Source organism: Callithrix jacchus, chromosome 2 (genome assembly GCF_049354715.1).
Source record: "Callithrix jacchus isolate 240 chromosome 2, calJac240_pri, whole genome shotgun sequence".
Lineage (NCBI taxonomy): Eukaryota > Metazoa > Chordata > Mammalia > Primates > Cebidae > Callithrix > Callithrix jacchus.
In genome coordinates, this window is record NC_133503.1 from 2,612,774 (window position 1) to 2,632,105 (window position 19,332).

The 19,332-nt window shown below is 48.0% G+C and overlaps 1 protein-coding gene across 3 annotated transcripts; it reads right to left on the reverse strand.

The window, feature by feature from the left end:
- Positions 1–5: 5 nt before the first annotated feature.
- Positions 6–19,241, reverse strand: SUMF2 (sulfatase modifying factor 2). Of its 3 annotated transcripts, XM_078353493.1 has the most exons (10): positions 19,067–19,172; positions 17,829–17,953; positions 16,743–16,899; positions 5,551–5,665; positions 4,313–4,357; positions 3,804–3,954; positions 3,106–3,161; positions 1,673–1,757; positions 1,352–1,496; positions 6–360 (listed from the first exon to the last, which is right to left on the reverse strand). In XM_078353493.1, the coding sequence occupies exons 2-10, from the start codon at positions 17,920–17,922 to the stop codon at positions 276–278; spliced, it is 933 nt and encodes a 310-aa protein (XP_078209619.1). In that variant the 5' UTR covers positions 17,923–17,953; positions 19,067–19,172; the 3' UTR covers positions 6–275. The 3 variants fall into 3 exon arrangements, with proteins under 3 accessions (XP_078209619.1, XP_035147812.3, XP_035147814.3); XM_035291921.3 differs by lacking the exon at positions 17,829–17,953 and having other exon boundaries at positions 19,067–19,241; XM_035291923.3 differs by lacking the exons at positions 3,106–3,161; positions 3,804–3,954; positions 17,829–17,953 and having other exon boundaries at positions 19,067–19,241.
- Positions 19,242–19,332: the final 91 nt, after the last annotated feature.

Sequence of the window (19,332 nt, forward strand, 5' to 3'; positions counted from 1 at the left end):
GAGCCTTCTGTTCAACTGTTTGCGTGTTTACCCCCGTGTCGATACTCGGCTTCAAAGAGAAACACCGAGCTCCCAGCCACCATCAACACATTAGGCCCCCGCTCCAAGACACAGCAGGCTGAGTCCTCTCCTGCCACAGAGGGATGGGAGACAGGAAAGGGGAAGTTTCTTCCCGAGGCTGAGGCTCCTGAGCGTGGACCTGGGCTGTGTTTGCAACATGGCCAGAGAATGACAGTGACCCCGAAGGGCTTTTCTCCTTGTCACCGCCCGGCTGCTCACAGCTCCCCCGGCGGCCGGCCTGTGTCTGCTGCACAGCGGAAGCCCAGGTTGTCTGAGGCTGAATCTGGAGTATTGCCCATCCTGCCAGCAGAGAAGGGGAGAGAGGAGGGACATGTCCTGAGAAAGAGGCCTGGGGGCTTACCCATCTTGCCTGCCTCACCCACAGGACTGGCTGTGGTCAGGGGGCCTGAGGGCTGGGGAGGGCATGGTCCGGAAATAAGCCTAATTTGAGGGCAGGTCCCGAGCCCGGACCAGTCCTGGGAGAAAGGGGACAAGAAGGGGCTTTGCGACAAAAGAAGGGGCCTTGCAGGAGGGAAGGGACGGCAGAAAAGACAGTGACTAATGTCTACTGTTGGCAGCTGAGAACAATTCCATAGAGAAAACCCATCCTCGAGCAATGAATATCGTGGCCGGGTGCAGTGGCTCATGCCTGCAGTCCCAGCACTCCGGGAGGCCAGGGCGGGCTGAGTGCTTGGGTCCAGGAGTTAGAGACAAACCTAGGCAGCCTGGCAGACCTATCGCTACAAAAATGAGCTGGGCATAGTGGTGCTGCCACTGCAGGTGGCAGGTCCCGGATACTTGAGGACCTGCAGTGGGAGAAACGCCAGAGCCTGGCAATCTGAGGCTGCAGTGAGCCGAGACTAAACCACCACACTGCAGCACGGGCAACAGAGTGAGACTTCGTCTCGAAAACAAAAACTGATTTTTTGTGTGCCCACCAGTTTGAAGAGTCAGTAACTCCAGGACTACCAGCAGTGACCTACTGATGTGGTCATTCCACTCCCCTCCCTTTGCCCACCTAGCTGTGAGGACAAGAGGAGAAAGCCCGTAATTAAGATGCCACACACGGTCTCCCTGGGTACCGAGAGCTGGCAGAAAAGTCACAAGGCGTCCTGGGCCCCTTTGCTTTTCATGGCAACTGCTGCTGGCTTTCTCTTCTGCACCCACAACAGGACGCGGGCTCAGGGAGGTGCTGGGACCGGCTCATTACACACAGACGGTTGTGGTGTGAAGGTGGGGCCATTCCGGACCAGGATCCAGACTAAGCATTCCCGGGGACCAAGCCCCTTACCTGGTGGTGACCCGGGCCCGGTGATTGGCAGAGCCATCAGCTGTGTCGATCCAGGATGCCCCCCGAAGGACGCGCATGTCCTGCTCAGCGGCCTGGTATGGAGATGCTGTCCACTCCCACACATTGCCCAGGAGGTCATAGAGCCCTGCGGCCCCACCAGTGGGTCAGGCCAGGCTGGGACCCATGGACCAGCCCGTCTACCCTCTGAGGTCCTGGGGGCAACTGGGGGAAGGGAGGTGCTTCCCTCTGCCTCCTCTCTCAGACACCATGGTCTCAGCAGCCAGTCTGAGAGCACAGCCGCGAGCCCACGGGAGCTCTTACCGTAGCTGTTCTGGGCAGGGAAAGCATTCACTGGGGAGACTCCATGGAAGCCGTCCTCAGCCTTGTCCCCTTTGGGGAATTTTCCCTGATGGGAGAAAGGAAGGGTAAAGGATTTACCTCCTGCCTATCTAGAGGAAAACCACAGGGCAGTGACCTAAGGTTTCCATACGGAGCTCCCAGTCCTGTCACCTCACACCTCCATGGTAAGCTCCCTGCTGGATTAGGAAGAGTGTTTACGCTGTGCCCACAGGGCTCCAGGTCAAGCCCAGTCCACCCTGTCCTGTCCACTCTCAGCAACTTCCTGCCCTCTGCCTAGAACCCCACATGCCACAGAGCCTCCAGAAGACAGGTTTCTCCCTGCCTCCTCCGCAGCCCGCCCCCCGACCCTGCCTGAGCACTGCAGCCGACTCCTGCCAGCCTTCCCCAGTCAGTACTTTTCCACTTGCTTATTTTATCTCTACTTATTTATTTTTTTTTTGAGGTAAGGTCTCATTCTGTCGCTCAGGCTGGAGTGCAGTGGAAGTGTGATCGTAGCTCACTGCAACCTCTGCCTACTGGGTTCAAGTGATTCTCCTGCCCAAGTCCCAGGCAGCTGGCATTACAGGTGCATGTTACCACACCCAACTAATTTTTTCTTATTTATTTATTTACTTACTTATTTTTTTGAGATAGACTTTTGCTCTTGTTGCCCAGGCTGGAGTGCAGTGGAGTGATCTTGGCTCACCGCAACCTCTCTCTCCTGGGTTCAAATGATTCTCTTGCCTCCGCCTCCCAAGTAACTGGCATTGCAGGCATGTGCCACCATGCCCAGCTGGTTTTGTATTTTTAGTAGAGATGGGGTTTCGCCATGTTGGTCAGGCTGGTCTTAAACTTCTGACCTCAGGTGATCCACCTGCCTTGGCCTTCTAAAGTGCTGGGATTACAGGTCTGAGCCACCACACCTGGCCACCGTAAGTACTTTTTATTAAAGATTTGTAGGGCTGGGTACGGTGGCTCACGCCTGTAATCCCAGCAATTTGGGAGGCTGAGGCAGGCGGATCACCTCAGGAGTTTAAGACCAGCCTGGTCAACATGGCGAACCCCCATCTCTACTAAAAATAGAAAAAAAAAATAGCTGGCTGTGGTGGGAAGCACCTGTAATCCCAACTACTCGGGAGACTGAGGCAGGAGAATCGCTTGAACCACGGAGGTGGAGGCTGCAGTGAGCCGAGATCACACCACCGCACTCCGGCCTGGGTGACAGAGACTCTGTATCAAAAAAAGAAAGAAAGAAAAAGAAATCAAGTACTTATGCCCTGTTGTCTTTTGCTTTACCAGCTATGAGCCATCGGCTCCGTCAGAACGCAAGCCCTCTGGATGCCGAGGCCTGACCACGCAGTGCCTGGCCTGCAGGTCTCAGTGGTGCTTGGTGAAAGGAGGAGCGTAGGTCTCACCTGCCACAGGTTGGTGCGGTTTGGCTGGAACCGGTTCCCCCATGGGTAAACCTGACCTGCCGGGAGAGCAGGGAGGCAGCAGAGGAGCAGAGTGAAGAATTGGGGAAGAAAAAAAGACAGAGTGAGAGAACCAAAGGAAGTTAGAGGGCTTTGAGAAAAAAGAGTGAAATGACCTGCTTTTAATTCCCCAGTCCCGTCCTCCCCACCCACTGCACTGCCCTGGGGGCCCTGGCCTCCTCATGTGCTCCGGGGCAATGCAATCGTAAGCATGGTCTGGGACATGAGCTGGTTTACGAATGTGAGCCACAGCACCTGGCCCAGTTATTACTCTTTTTTTTTTTGAGATGGAGTCTCGCTCTGGCGCCAGGCTGGAGTGCGATGGCATGATCTCGGCTCACTGCAACCTCCACCTCCTGGATTCAAGCGATTCTTCCGCCTCAGCCTCCCGAGTAGCTGGGACCACAGGCGCGCACCACCACGCCCAGCTAATTTTGTATTTTTAGTAGAGACGGGGTTTCACCATGTTGGCTAGGATGGTCTCAATCTCTTGACCTCGTGATCTGCCCACCTCGGCCTCCCAAAGTGCTGGGATTACAGGCATGAGCCACCGCGCCCAGCCCCTTCCCACCCTTTAAAGCCCCCCCTGCAAGGCGGGACAGGGAGAAGAATAAAGAAAAATCGCCTCATCAGCTGGATACCCTTCAAGCCCCCTCGGGCAGCAAACTCCCACTCTTCCTCGGTGGGCAGCCGTTTTCCCCGCCAAGCACAGTAGGCACGGGCATCATTCCAGCTCACGTGTAACACTGGGTGCTCCAGTCTCTCTCGGATGCCAGAGCCAGGACCTGCAGGCTGACAGCCAGGATGAAGTGAGACGGGCTTCCGGGAGTGCAGTAAGTACCTGGCAGGCTAGGTTTAGGGTGCCTGCATTCAGCCTTTACCAGTAGATGGAGTAGGGGAGCTGGAAGAGAGCCGGGCAAGTGAGGGGCATCCGGAGCCAGAAGAGAGACTACGGGAGATGGCAGGGAGAAATGGACGGGTAGCAGGAAACAGGATTCGGGCAGCGAAAACAGGACGGCTGAGCGATTTCCTGATATTCCCGTTGGCCTCTGAAACCCAGTGTTCCTAGATGTACAAGAGGTACAGGAAGCTGGTCTGGAGAACGAGAGTCAAGCAGGGTAGGAAATGAGGTCGTGGAATCAGCCCTTACCTGCCTCCAAAATGCCTTTTCCACTGGAAGCCACCAGAGTACAGGCTGCAAAAAAGGAGACCAATAAGGGTAGTCTTAAAATACTCCGCCCAGCAAGGGCACTTTCCCAGCTGAGCCGCAGGACACAGAACAGACGTCAGACTGAGACTCAGGTGGTCGAAGGCAGGTTGTGGCTGGAATTTTTTTTTTTTTTTTTTGAGACAATGTCTTGCTCTGTCACTCAAGCTACAGTGCAGTGGCACCATCACAGCTCACTGCAGTCTCAACCTCCTGAGTTGTGCAAGACCACGCCCAGCTAAAGATTTTCTTACTTTTTTGTAGATACGGGGTCTCACTATGTTGCCCAAGCTGGTCGTGAATTCCTGGGCTTAAGTGACTGTCCCACCTCAGCCTCCCAAAGTGCTGAGATGATAGGCGTGAGCCGCCATGCCCAGGTGAGACTGGCATCTTTATAGAGTCCCATCTTACCAACCACCCTTATTGGAGGTTGGCTTGCCAAGGTGACCTCTATTTTTTAAATTTTTTGAGACAGATCTCTTTTTTTGTTGTTGCCCAGGCTGGAGTGCAGCTGTGCGATCTCCGCTCACTACAACCTCAGCCTCCCTGGTTCAAGTGATCCTCTGGCCTTAGCCTCCTGAGTGGCTGGGATTATAGATGTGCATCATCACACCTGGCTAATTTTTGTATTTTTAGTAGAGACGGCGTTTTGTCATCTTGCCCAGGCTAGTCTCAAACTCCTGACCTCAGGTGACACACCCACTTCAGCCTCCCAAAGCGCTGGGATTATAGGCATGAGCCACCGCACCTGGCCCCTCAAGGTGATCTCCTGATTCAGGAAGTATCCTGAACCCTATGCTGACTTCGACCTTTAGGCAAGAGCTAACCTGGGTTCAGGGTTAACTTCCTGGGAGTGTGTACTGATCTGACGCTCCAGGGTGGGTTTCTCTTGCTTTCCCTCGGCCGCCAGCTCAGGTCTGATTCTCCACTGTGTCCCAGGTGACCTGGGCCCCACAGGATTCTCTGTCTGGGTCCCACTCCTGACTCCAGCTCTCAGTCCAGGTCTGATTCTCCACTGTGTCCCAGGTGACCCAGGCCCCACAGGATTCTCTGTCTGGGTCCCACTCCTAGACTCCAGCTCCCGGGTCTGATTCTCCACTGTGTCCCAGGTGACCCAGGGCCCGAGGATTCTCTGTCTGGGTCCCACTCCTGACTCCAGCTCTCAGTCCAGGTGTCCTCACCTTCATGGGCTGGGTGGCTTTGTTTCTCAGCTCATCGGAGACAAAGCCCTCAAAGACGAAGCTCCATCCAAACATCTCAGCCTCTGTCCGATACTTTTTCTCCCTGATAAAATCCCTGCAAAGACACAGTTCAGCTGGTTCAGCTCGTGAGGTTCTGTGCCTGCCCTACCCTCTCCTGCTCCAGGAAACCTCAGACAACCTTGTCCCGTAGGTTACACACCACAGTGTTCATGATCGTCAAGGAACTAACCTGAAGACTGAGCTATTCTCTTTCAAATTAGGGTGCAATAAATTCACATACAGTAGAATTCACCCTCTGCAGTGTTTAGTTCTGTGAGGCTTATTTATTGCTTTTTACTTTATTTATTTTTTTAATACGGAGTCTTGCTCTGTTGCCCAGGCTGGAGTGCCAGTGGTGGAATCTCGGCTCACTGCAACCTCTGCCTCCTAGGTTCAAGTGATTCTCCTGCCTCTGCCTCTCGAGTAGCTGGAATTTCAGGCACACACCACCACATCCAGCTAATTTTTGCATTTTTTGTAGAGACAGGGTTTCACAATGTTGGCCAGGCTGGTTTCGAACTCCTAAACTCAGGTAATTCACCCACCTTGGCCTCCCAAAGTATTGGGATTACTGGTGTGAGGCACAACACCTGGCCAATTTTTTTTTTTTAGACAGAGTTTTACTCTGTTGCTCAGGCTGGAGTGTAGTGGTGCGATTTCAGCTCACTGCAACCTCCACCTCCTGGGTTCAAGAGATTCTCCTGTCTCAGATTCCCCAGCAGCGGGGATTACAGCCATACTACCATGCCCAGCTAATTTTTGTATTTTTAGTAGAGGTGGGGTTTCACCATGTTGGCCAGGCTGGTTTCGAACTCCTGACCTCGTGATCCTCCCTCCTCGATCTCCCAAAGTGCTGGGATTATAGACATGAGCCACTGGCCCCAAATAACTCCAAATAACTTTTTACTTATTTTAGTTATTTATTTTTTTAAGATCAGGTCTCACTCTTGTCACCTAGGCTGGAATGCAGTAACCCAATCATGGCTCACTGTAGCCTCAACCTCCTGGGTTCAAGCAATTTTCATGCCTCAACCTCCCGATTTATTTTAATTATCTGTATTTTGAGACTGGGTCTCACTCTGTCACCCAGCCTGGAGTGAAGTGGGGCAGTCACAGCCTCGACTTCCTGGGCTCAAGCGATCTTCCCTCCTCAGCCTCCCAAGTAGCTGTGACTACAGGTGCATGCCACCATGCCCAGCTAATTTTGTAGACATGAGGGTTCATTATGTTGACCAGGCTGGTCTAAAAATCCTGAGATCAAGTGATCTGCCCACCTTGGGCTCCCAAAGTGTTGGGATTACAGGCGTTTGCCACTGCGCCCGGCGGCTCTGTGAGTTTGACAAAGGATATGGTCACTATCATAAAATTAGGAAACAGAGATGGAGGGATCCAAGATGGCCGATTAGGAGCAGCTCTGCACTGCAGCTCCCAGTGAGAGCGTGGAGGGTGAGTGCACGCCGTATTTCCAGACAGATTTTTATTGCCCACAGACCAGGAGATTCCCAGGCAGAGGAATGCCACGGGTCGCCAGTGTGGCTGTTTTGGCTGGTGCGGTGGGTCTCCACACAAAAAACTCACACGTGCTGTTTCAGCTGGTGCCGTTTCAGCTGGTGACTGGAGCACCTGGGAGACAGAGTTTCCCATTCAACTGATAAAAAGGGGACTGAGGCTGGTCCAAAGGTAGTGAGTTATCTCAACTGATTGTTCACAGTCAGTTACAGATCCAACTCCTTGTTCTACTCTTTCCCCGCTTCTCACTACTGCACTTGACTAGTCTTAAAAAAAAGGGGCGGGAGGGACTGAAACAGGGAGCCAGGCCAGGAGATTCCCGGGTGGAAAGGCACAACAAGTCTCCCGCACAGCCAGCACAGCAGGTCTCCACACAAAATCTCACACAAATCCGGTGCCTTTTCAACTGGCGACTGGAATGCCTGGGAGACAGAGTCACCCATTCAACTGAAAAAAAGGGGACTGAAACAGGAAGCCGGGCCAGGAGATTCCCAGGTGAAAAAGCGCCACGAGTCTCCAGAGGCTGTTTCAGCTGGCACAGCGGGTCTCCGTACAAGAAATCACACAAATCTGGGCGCCATTTCAACTGGTGACTGGAATGCGAATGCCTGGCAGACAGAGTGGCCCATTCAACTAAAAAAAAAGGGGGTCTGAGGCAGGGAGCCAGGTGATCAGGCTCCGCCAGTCCCACCCCCACAAAAATGAGCAATCTGAAACGCTATGGATTGAGAGTTTCACAGCAAGCACGGCTGAACCTGGGACAGTCCAGCTCTGTGGGGGAGGGGTGTCTGCCATTACTGCAGCAGTCCACCACAGCTGAGGCGGCCCACCATTGGGGACAAAGATAGCAGAAGAAGAAACTGGCAGCAACCCTTACTGTTCTGCAGCTGCTGCAGGTGATCCCCAGGCAAGCAGGGCGTGGAGTGGACCTCAGCAGTCCTACAGCACATGGGCCTGACTGTTAGAAGGAAAACTAAGAAACAGAAAGAAATAACTTCATCACCAACAAACTGGACGTCCACTCAGAGACCCAATCTGAAACTCAACTACAAAGACCTCAGGTAAATAAATCCACAAACATCGGAAGAAACCAGCACAAAAAGGATGAAAACACCCAAAACCAGAACACCTCTCCTCCTCCAAGGGATCACAACTCCTCACCAGTAAGGGAACAAGGCTGGATGGAGAATGAGTCTGACGAATTGACAGAAACAGGCTACAGAAGGTGGGTAATAACAAACGTCCTGAGCTAGAAGGACATGTTCTAACCCCATGCAAAGAAACTAAGCACCTTGAAAAAAGGCTTGACGAAATGCTAACGAGAATAAACAGCTTAGAGAGGAATATAACTGAATTGATGGAGTTGAAAAACACAACACAAGAACTTCGCAAAGCATCACAAGTTTTAACAGCCGAACTGACCAAGCAGAAGAAAGGCTATCAGAGGTCAAAGATCAACTCAATGAAATAAAACAAGAAGGCAAGATTAGAGAAAAAAAGAGTAAAAAGAAACGAACAAAGCATCCAAAATATATGGGACTATGTGCAAAGACCTAATCTAGTTTGATAGGTGTACCTGAATGTGACAAAGAGAATGAATCCAAGCTGGAAAATACTCTTCAGAATATTATACAGGAAAACTTGCCCAACTGAGCAAGGCAGGCCAATATTCAAGTCCAGGAAATACAGAGAACACCACAAAGATACTCCTCAAGAAGAGCAACCCAAAGGCACATAATCGTCAGATTCACCAGGGTTGAAATGAAGGAGAAAATGCTAAGGGCAGCCAGAGAGAAAGGTTGGGTTACCCACAAAGGGAAGCCTATCAGACTCACAGCAGATCTCTCAGCAGAAACCCTACAAACCAGAAGAGAGTGGGGGCCAATATTCAACATCCTTAAAGAAAAGAACTTTCAACCTAGAATTTCATATCCAGCCAAACTAAGCTTCATAATTGAAGGAGAAATAAAATCCTTTATGAACAAGCAAGTACTCAGAGATTTTATTACCACCAGGCCTGCTTTACAAGAGCTCCTGAAAGAAGCACCTAAACATAGAAAGGAACAACCAGTACCAGCCACTCCAAAAACATACCAAATGGTAAAAAGCATCAACACAATGAAGAAACTGCATCAACTAATGGGCAAAACAGCCAGCTAGCATCAAAATGGCAGGATCAAATTCACACATAAAAATATTAACCCTAAATGTAAATGGGCTAAACGCCCCAATCAAAAGACACAGACTGGCAAACTGGATAAAAAGCCAAAACCCATCGGTGTGCTGTATCCAGGAAACCCATCTCACATGCAAGGATACACAAAGGCTCAAAATAATGGGATGGAGGAAGATTTACTAAGCAAATGAAGAGCAAAAAAAGAGCAGGAGTTGCAATTCTCGTCTCTGATAAAATAGACTTTAAACCAACAAAGATCAAAAGAGACAAAGAAGGACATTACATAATGGTAAAAGGATCAATGCAACAAGAAGAGCTAATGATCCTAAATATATATGCACCCAATACAGGAGCACCCAGATACATAAAGCAAGTTCTTAATGACCTACAAAGAGACTTAGACTCCCACACAATAATAGTGGGAGACTTTAACACTCCACTGTCAATATTAGACAGATCAACCAGACAGAAAATTAACAAGGATATCCAGGATTTGAACTCAGACCTGGACCAAGCAAACCTAATAGACATTTACAGAATTCTCCACCCCAAATCCACAGAATATGCATTTTTCCCAGCAGCACATCACACCTACTCTAAAACTGACCACATAATTGGAAGTAAATCACTCCTCAGCAAATGCAAAAGAATGGAAACCATAACAAACAATCTCTCAGACCACAGTGTAATCAAGTTAGAACTCAGAATTCAGAAACTAACTCAGAACTGCACAATTTCATAGAAACTGAACAACTGGCTCTTGAATGTTGACTGCATAAACAATGAAATGAATGCAGAAATAAAGATGTTCTTCAAAACCAATGAGAACGAAGACACAATATACCAGAATCTCTGGGACACATTTAAAGCAGTCTCTAGAGGAAAATATATAGCAATAAATGCCCACAGGAGAAGCGAGGAAGGATCTAAAATCGACACCCTATCATCAAAATTGAAAGAGCTAGAGGAGCAAGATCAAAAAAAAAACTCAAAATCTAGCAGAAGACAAGAAATAACTAAGATCAGGGCAGAACTGAAGGAGACAGAGACACAAAAAACCTTTCAAAAAATCAACTGGTTTTTTGAAAAGATCAACAAAAGAGACAGACCACTGGCCAGATTAATAAAAAAGAAGAGAGAATAATCAAATAGATACAATAAAAAACGATAAAGGGGATATCACCACAGATTCCACAGAAATACAAACCACCAACAGAGATTACTACAAACAACTCTATGCACATAAACCAGTAAACCTGGAAGAAATAGTAAATTCCTGGACACTTGCATCCACCCAAGCCTAAACCAGGAGGCAAGTCAAAACCCTGAATAGACCAATAATTAGGGCTGTTGAGGCGGCAATTAATAGCCTATCACCCAAAAAAAGCCCAGGTCCAGATGGATTCATAGCCGAATTCTACCAGACATACAGGAGGAGCTGGGACCACTCCTTCTGAAACTATTTGAAACAATCCAAAAAGAAGGAATCCTTCCCAAATCATTTTATGAGACCAGCATCATCCTGATACCAAAACCCGGCAGAGACTCAGCCAGGAAAGAAAACTTCAGGCCAATATCTATGATGAACATAGATATGCAAAAATCTTCAACAAAATACTGGCAAGCCGATTGCAACAACACATCAAAAAACTTATCCATCACGATCAAGTAGGATTCATCCCGGGGATGCAAGGCTGGTTTAACATACCCAGTCTATAAACGTAATCCACCACATAAACGGAACCAAAGACAAAAACCACATGATCATCTCAATAGATGCAGAGAAGGCTTTTGATAAAATTCAACACCCCTTTATGCTAAAATCTCTCAATAAACTAGGTATTGATGGAACGTATCTCAAAATAATAAAAGTTATTTATGACAAACCCACAGCCAATATCATACTGAATGGACAAAAGCTGGAAGCATTCCCTTTGAAATCTGGCACTAGACAAGGATGCCCTCTCTCACCACTCCTATTCAATATCGTATTGGAAGTTTTAGCCAGAGCAGTCAGGCAAGAATAAGAAATAAAGGGTATTCAATTAGGAAAGGAGGAAGTCAAATTGTCTCTATTTGCAGACAACATGACAGTATATTTAGGTAAGGTTGATGACAGTTGGGTGGGTTTCTTCACAGTCTGGCAGCTTTTCCATAGGGCCTTAATATAAAAAATAAAATAAAATAAAAAGATTGCCAGGCGTGGTGGCTCACGCCTGTAATCCCAGCACTTTGGGAGGCCGAGGCGGGTGGATCACGAGGTCAAGAGATCATGACCATCCTGGTCAACATGGTGAAACCCCGTCTCTACTAAAAATACAAAAAATTAGCTGGGCATGGTAGTGCGTGCCTGTAATCCCAGCTACTCAGGAGGCTGAGGCAGGAGAATTGCCTGAACCCAGGAGGCGGAGGTTGCGGTGAGCCGAGATCTCACTCCAGCCTGGGTAACAAGAGCGAAACTCCATCTCAAAAGAAAAAAAAAGATTGTATATTTAGAAGACGCCATCGTCTCAGCCCAAAATCTCCCGAAACTGATAAGCAACTTCAGCGAAGTCTCAGGATACAAAATCAATGTGCAAAAATCACAAGCACTCCTGTACACCAATAACAGACTTAAAGAGAGCCAAATCAAGAATGAACTGCCATTCACAATTGCTACAAAGAGAATAAAATACCTAGGAATACAACTAACAAGGAACGTAAGGGACCTCTTCAAGGAGAACTACAAACCACTGCTCAACGAAATAAGAGAGGATACAAACAGATGGAGAAACATTCCATGTTCATGGTTAGAAAGAATCAATATCGTTAAAATGGCCATATTGCCCAAAGTAATTTACAGATTCAACGCTATCCCCATCAAGCTACCAATGACCTTCTTCACAGAAGTGGAAAAAAACACTTTTAACTTCATATGGAACCAAAAGAGAGCCTGCATAGCCAAGTCAATTATTCGAAAAAAGAACTGAAGGCATCACCCTACCTGACTTCAAACCATACTATAAGGCTACAGTAATCAAAACAGCATGGTACTGGTACCAAAACAGATATATAGACCAACGGAACAGAACAGAGACCTCAGAGGCAATGCCACACATCTACAACCATCTGATCTTTGACAAACCTGACAAAAACAAGCAATGGGGAAAGGATTCACTGCTTAATAAATCATGTTGAGAAAACTGGCTAGCAGTGTGCAGAAAGCAGAAACTGGACCCTTTCCTGACACCTTACACTAAAATTGACTCCAGATGGATTAAAGACTTAAACATAAGACCTAACACCATAAAAACTCTAGAAAAAAATCTAGGCAAAACCATTCAGGACATAGGCATAGGCAAGGACTTCATGACCAAAACACCAAAAGCACTGGCAACAAAAGCAAAAATAGACAAATGGGACCTAATCAAACTCCACAGCTTCTGAATAGCAAAAGAAACAGTCATTAGAGTGAATCAGCAACCAACAGAATGGGAAAAAATTTCTGCAATCTACCCATCTGACAAAGGGCAAATATCCAGAGTCTACAAAGAACTAAAACAGATTTACAAGAAAAAAACAAACAAGCCCATTCAAGAGTGGGCGAAAGATATGAATAGACACTTTACAAAAGAAGACATATATGAGGCCAACAAACATATGAAAAAATGGCCGGGTGCAGGGGCTCACACCTGGAAACCCAGCACTTTGGGAGGCTGAGGTGGGCAGATCACCTAAGGTCAGAAGTTAAAGACCAGCCTGGCCAACACAGTGAAACCCCATCTCTACTAAAAGTACAAAAATTAGCTGGGCATGGTGGCGTGTGCCTGTAATCTCAGCTACTCAGGAGGCTGAAGCAGGAGAATTGCCTGAACCCAAGAGGCGGAGGTTACAGTGAGCCAAATTCGTGCCACTGCACTCCAGCCTGGGTGACAGAGCGAGACTCCATCTCAAAAAACAAACAAACAAACATATGAAAAAATGCTCATCATCACTGGTCATTAGAGAAATGCAAATCAAAACTACATTGAGATACCATCTCATGCCAGTTAGAATGGTGATCATTAAAAAATCTGGAGACAACAGATGCTGGAGAGGATGTGGGGAAATAGGAACACTTTTACACTATTGGTGGGAGTATAAATTAGTTCAACTATTATGGAAGACACTGTGGCAATTCCTCAAGGACCTAGAAATAGAAATTCCATTTGACCCAGCAATCCCATTACCTGCTATATAAGCTAAGGACTATAAATTGTTCTGTTATAAAGACACATGCACACGAATGTTCACTGCAGCACTGTTTACAACAGGAAAGACTTGGAACCAACCCAAATGCCCACTGATGATAGACTGGACAAGGACAATGTGGCACATACACACCATGGAATATTATGCAGCCATCAAAAACGATGAGTTCGTGTCCTTTGTAGGGACATGGATGAACCTGGAAACCATCAATCTCAGCAAACTGACACAAGAACAGAAAATCAAACACTGCACGTTCTCACTCATAGGTGGGTGTTGAACAATGAGAACACATGGACACAGGGAGGGGAGCATCACACACTGGAGTCTGCGGGGGGAATCTAGGGGAGGGACAGTGGGGGTGGGGAGCAGGGGAGGGATAACAAGGGGAGAAATGCCAGATATAGGTGATGGGGAGGAAGGCAGCAAACCACATTGCCATGTATGTACCTATGCAACAATCTTGCATGTTCTTCACATGTACCCCAAAACCAAAAATGTAATAAAATATATATTAAAAAATAAAAATTAAAAAAAAAATTTAAAGATACAGAACAGTTCCATTAGTCACCTCTAAGAAAATTTCCCTGCAACTCAGCAACCACTGGCCAGGTTTTCTTGTCCTTATAGTTTTGCCTTTCCCAGAACACCATATAACTTGATTCATACAGTATGTAGCCTTCCGGGTCAGGTCTGGGGCTTCCTTCACTTAGCAAAATGCTTCTGAGATTCACACGTGCTGCCGCCATTAGCAGTCTGCCCCTTTTATCGGTAAGTAGTATGTTGTTGTATGGACCTGCCATAGCTTGTTTACACACTTAGCAGCTGAAGGTCATGTGACTTAGCTCCTGTTTTTGGAGATCATGAATAAAGCCACTGAGCAGGAGATTTAAGGGTAGGGAATGGGTCTCTTTTCTGAAAGGTCTCTAGCACATATCTTTTTTTTTCTTTTTTTGGAAAAAGGATGTCTCTCTGTTGCCCAGGCTGGAGTGCGGTGGCGCAGGTGAGGCTCACTAAAGCGTCAACCTTTCACACTACAGGCTCAGCCTCTCTACTAGCTGGAACTAAAGTGCGAGCTACCAGGAAGGGCTCATTTATTTTTATTTTTAGTAGAGATGGGATCGGTATTGCCCAGGATGGTCTCGAACTCCGGGGCTCAAGCGATCCTCCCACCTCAGCCACCCAAATTGTTGGAATTACAGGCGTGAGTCACTGCACCCAGCCCTTCATCACGTATCTGATCTCACAACAATCATCAGAGGCAGATGTAACAGGTGTTACTGTTATTAACTCCATTTAACAGATGAAAAACACTGAACCAAATAGAAGTAAAAAATTGGGCTTTTAAAATGGATTTTCAAGGCCAGGTATGGTGGCTCACACCAATAATCCCAACACTTTGGGAGGCCAAGGCAGAAGGATCACTTGAGTCCAGGAGTTCAAGATCAGCCTGGGCAACAGGGCAAAACCCTGTCTCTACCAAAAATACAAAACAAAATAAGCTGGGCGTGGTAATGCGCACCTGTAGTCCCAGCTACTCAGGAGGTTGAGATGGGAGGATGATTTGAGCCCAGGAGGCAGAGGGTGCAGTGAGCTGAGACTGTACCACTGAACTTCAGCCTGGGTGACACAGTGAGAACCTGTCTCAAAATAATAATAATAATAATAATAAAATGAGGCTGGGTGAAGTGGCTCATGCCTGTAATCCCAGCACTTTGGGAGGCTGAGGCAGGGGGATCACCTGAGGTCAGGAGTTCAAGACCAAATACAAAATTAGCCAGGCATGGTGGCACATTCCTGTAATCCTAGCTACACGGGAGGCTGAGGCAGGAGAATCACTTGAATCCGGGAGGTGGAGGTTGCAGTGAGCAGAGATCACACCATTGTACTCCAGGCTGGGTGACACAGCGAGACTCCATCTCAGAAATAAAGAAAGAAATTAGTAATAAAATGAATTTTCACATAGTTTGGGATGGTTTAGTAAGTTTCAGCAGGCAGATTGTCAGGGTAAGTTGGATTGTTATATATATATTCATACATATATAAAAATATGTGTATTTAAGCTGGGTGCAGTGGCTCATGCCTGTAATCCCAGCACTTTGGGAGGCTGAGGTGGGTGGATCACCTGACGTCAGAAGTTTGAGACTAGCCTGGCCAACATGGTGAAACCCCATCTCTATTAAAAAAAAAATGTGTATTTATATACTTTATTTATATATTTATTTATTTTAGCAGAGGCAGGGTCTCCCTATGTTGCCAGGCTGGTCTCAGACTCCTGAGCTCAAGCAATCCTCCCACCTCAGCCTCCCAAAGTGCTCACACTGCAGGTGTGAGCCACCATACCTGGTCTCATAAGGAGACCTCTCTACTATGATGGAACTCTCTACTGTGATGTCCCTTCTCCCAATCCCTTTCCCCGTCTAGAAGAGGGTTCTGTTGAGTGACTGGCATTTGCTTATACTTCTCGGTGCTATGCCCAGTGTAATGGAAAATGCACCGGTGCAAGAGCCCAGGGATTTCTACTTCTCGGTGCTATGCCCAGTGTAATGGAAAATGCACCGGCGCAAGAGCCCAGGGATTTCTACTTCTCGGTGCTATGCCCAGTGTAATGGAAAATGCACCGGCGCAAGAGCCCAGGGATTTCTACTTCTCGGTGCTATGCCCAGTGTAATGGAAAATGCACCGGCGCAAGAGCCCAGGGATTTCAGTTCCAGGCCAAGCTCATCCATTAACTGAGAGTCAGTCAAACCTCTCTGGACTTCAGATTCTTCATCTGGATAATGTAGATAACACTTATCTGACAGTACACAGCCAAGATGATCCATGACAGTGAACAAGTTAATTTCCCTTCAGATATTAAGAATGAGGGCCAGGCACACTGGCTCATGCCTGTAATCCCAGCACTTTGGGAGGCCAAGGCGTGCAGATCACAAGGACAGGACCAGCCTGGCCAAGAGACCAGCCTGGCCAATATGGTGAAACCCCATCTCTACTAAAAATACCAACATGAGCCGGGTGTGGTGGCAGGCACCTGTAACCCCAGCTACTCGGGAGGCCGAGGCAGGAGAACTGCTTAAACCCAGGAGGCGGAGGTTGCAGTGAGCCAAGATTTCGCCACTGCACTCTAGCCTGGGCGACAGAGCAAGACTCCAACTCAAAAAAAAAAAAAAAAAGAGATGAGAGAGGCCCTCCGTTCCTCCTGGAAGAACACCTGATGTACCTGAACTCTTTGTTGGTGACAGGAAATATGTCAATGGCAAAGGGTTTCACTGTCACCTCCCGCACAGGCCCTTCGCCATCTCTGCTGTCTGGAGAATTTGTTCCCATCAGGAATCTCCCACCTGGCAGTTGGACCATGCTAGTAGCCTGGCCATTTCCTGCAGAGAAAAGAGAGCGTTGTTAGGAATACATGCACACATACAAAACAAGTGGTAAGATCTGGATCGTACCCAATACTCAGGATAGTATAACGAAACGAAACATGGAGGCCTAAAAATCTAGCTTTAAATTCCTTTTGTGCTTTGTTTGGCTTCACATTCTTGTCTGCCACTGAACTTGCTGGGAAACCTTAGGCAAATTACTTAATCTGAGATTCAATTTTTTTTTTTTGTTTGGTGACAGGATCTCACTCTGTCACCCAGGCTGGAGTTTACTGGTGCAACCTTGGCTCACTGCAACCTCTGCCCCCGTGGGCTGAAGCAATCTTCCCACCTCAGCCTCCCGAGTAGCTGGGACCACAAGTGTACACCACCATGCCTGGCTAATTTTTGTACTTTTTGTAGAGATGGGGTTTTGTTATGTTGCCCAGGCTAGTCTCAAACTCCTGAGCTCAAGTGATCCTCCCACCTCAGCCTCCCAAAGTGCTGGGATTATAGGTGTGAGCCACCACACCCAGCTGAGATTCAATTTCATCTGAAAAATGGGGACATCTATGAATGACTGTACTTCTTAATAAAAGAATAAAAATAGGTATGCAAAATGGGGATAATATCTCACTATCTCTTAGGTAGTAGCTCTATTAATTAAAATAACACAGAACCCGGTGCAGTGGCTCAGAGATAGGGTACAGAGACTAAGGCAGGAAGACTGCTTGAGCCCAGGAGTTCGAGGTTGCAGTGAGCTATGATTGTGTCACTGTACTCCAGCCTGGGTGACAGAGCAAGACCCTGTCTCAAAAAATAAAAAATACTGGGAGGTCAATGTGGGCAGATCACAAGGTCAAGAGATAGAGACCATCCTGAATAACACGGTAAAACCCCGTCTCTACTAAAAATACAAAAAATCAGCTGGCCGTGGTGGCACCCACCTGTAGTCACAGCTACTTGGGAGGCTGAGGCATGAGGCAGGAGAATCGCTTGAACCTGGGAGGCAGAGGTGGCAGTAAGCTGAGATTGCGCCATTGCACTCCATCCTGGGCGACAGAGTGAGACACTGTCTCAAAAAAAAAAAAAATTAAAACACAAAAATAAAATAGCGTGGGTGAAACGTTGAGCACATGGTAGATTTTCACTTACCTCTTTATTTCTAGGCGGATTTAGACACTCTACCCTAAAATACGTCTGGCACTTTCTACCCATCCTTCTGCTCATGCTGTTTCTCTGCCTCTTCCTCTCCACTTACTGAACTCTTACCAGTCCTTAGTGATCCTCACCATTATATGCTCCAGAAGGGAAACATATAATACATATATTCTTGCCAGTCTATCTCCAGCCCCTCTAATCTTTGGCTCTCTTATTTTGACACACACTGACTTAACTCATTTTCAGTTTCTTCAACAAATATATCGCAAAGGGAAAAAAAGGAGCATCTTGGCGTGGTGGCTCACGCCTGTAATCCCAACACTTGGGGAAGCTGAGGCAGGAGACTGCTTGAGGTTGCAGTGAGCTATGATGGCACCACTGCACTCCAGTTTGGGCAACAGGGCGAGACCTGTCCCCCAACCCCACCGAAAATAAATAAATAAATAAATAAAAGGAGTAAGCAGGGAAATCTCAGACTGAATCAGAATTAAGAAACAACATACAATCACAATGCATGAGCTTTATTTTGACCGCAATTTAGCCAGCAAACGTTAAAAACCGTTTATGAGATAACAGATGAATTTGAACAGACTGGATATGTCGTTAAGGAGCACTGTCAATTTTTTAGGTGAGAAACAGTAATTATTTTTTCGTGACTTATTTTGAGTATTCGAGTTGAATGTTCAGAATAAATGGCTCCAGGAGAAGGAGAGAGAGTTCGATTCCGCAGGAGGAGGACCGGCCATAAACTGGCAGCTATTTCAGCTGGCCGACGACTACGTGGGGGCGGGGTCGTTCCTCACTATTTTCTCCTTTTTTCCCTTTTCTAGGTCGAAAGGTCTCAGAACAAGAAGTCTGAAAGCACGAGGCGGTGAGGCACCGGGCGCATCAAGAGCGACCTGCCCAGCCGGCCGCTGCAGGCGCATCTCGGAAGCGAGCCGAGGGGCCTCGGGCTCTCTCCCGCCAGGGCGGAGCGCCCCCTCCCCTTCCCAGCGCCCCCGACACGGACGGACGGCTCACTGACCTAGCCTGAGCCACGCGCTGACCAGGAGTGACAGCAGGAACAGCAGCTGCGACGAACAGCCCATGTCAGCAGGACTGGCGCGGTGCCGTACGCCGCGCACACCCACGGCCCCGCTGCGCATGCGCCCGGAGAACTCGCCCCCGTACGCACGCATGCTGGCACCGCGTCGGTCACCGCCCCCACGCACGCACGCACGCACGCACGCGGCTCCACCGCCCGCCCAGCACCCGGTTTAGCAGGGGGAATCTGACAGCCACCCAGGAAAT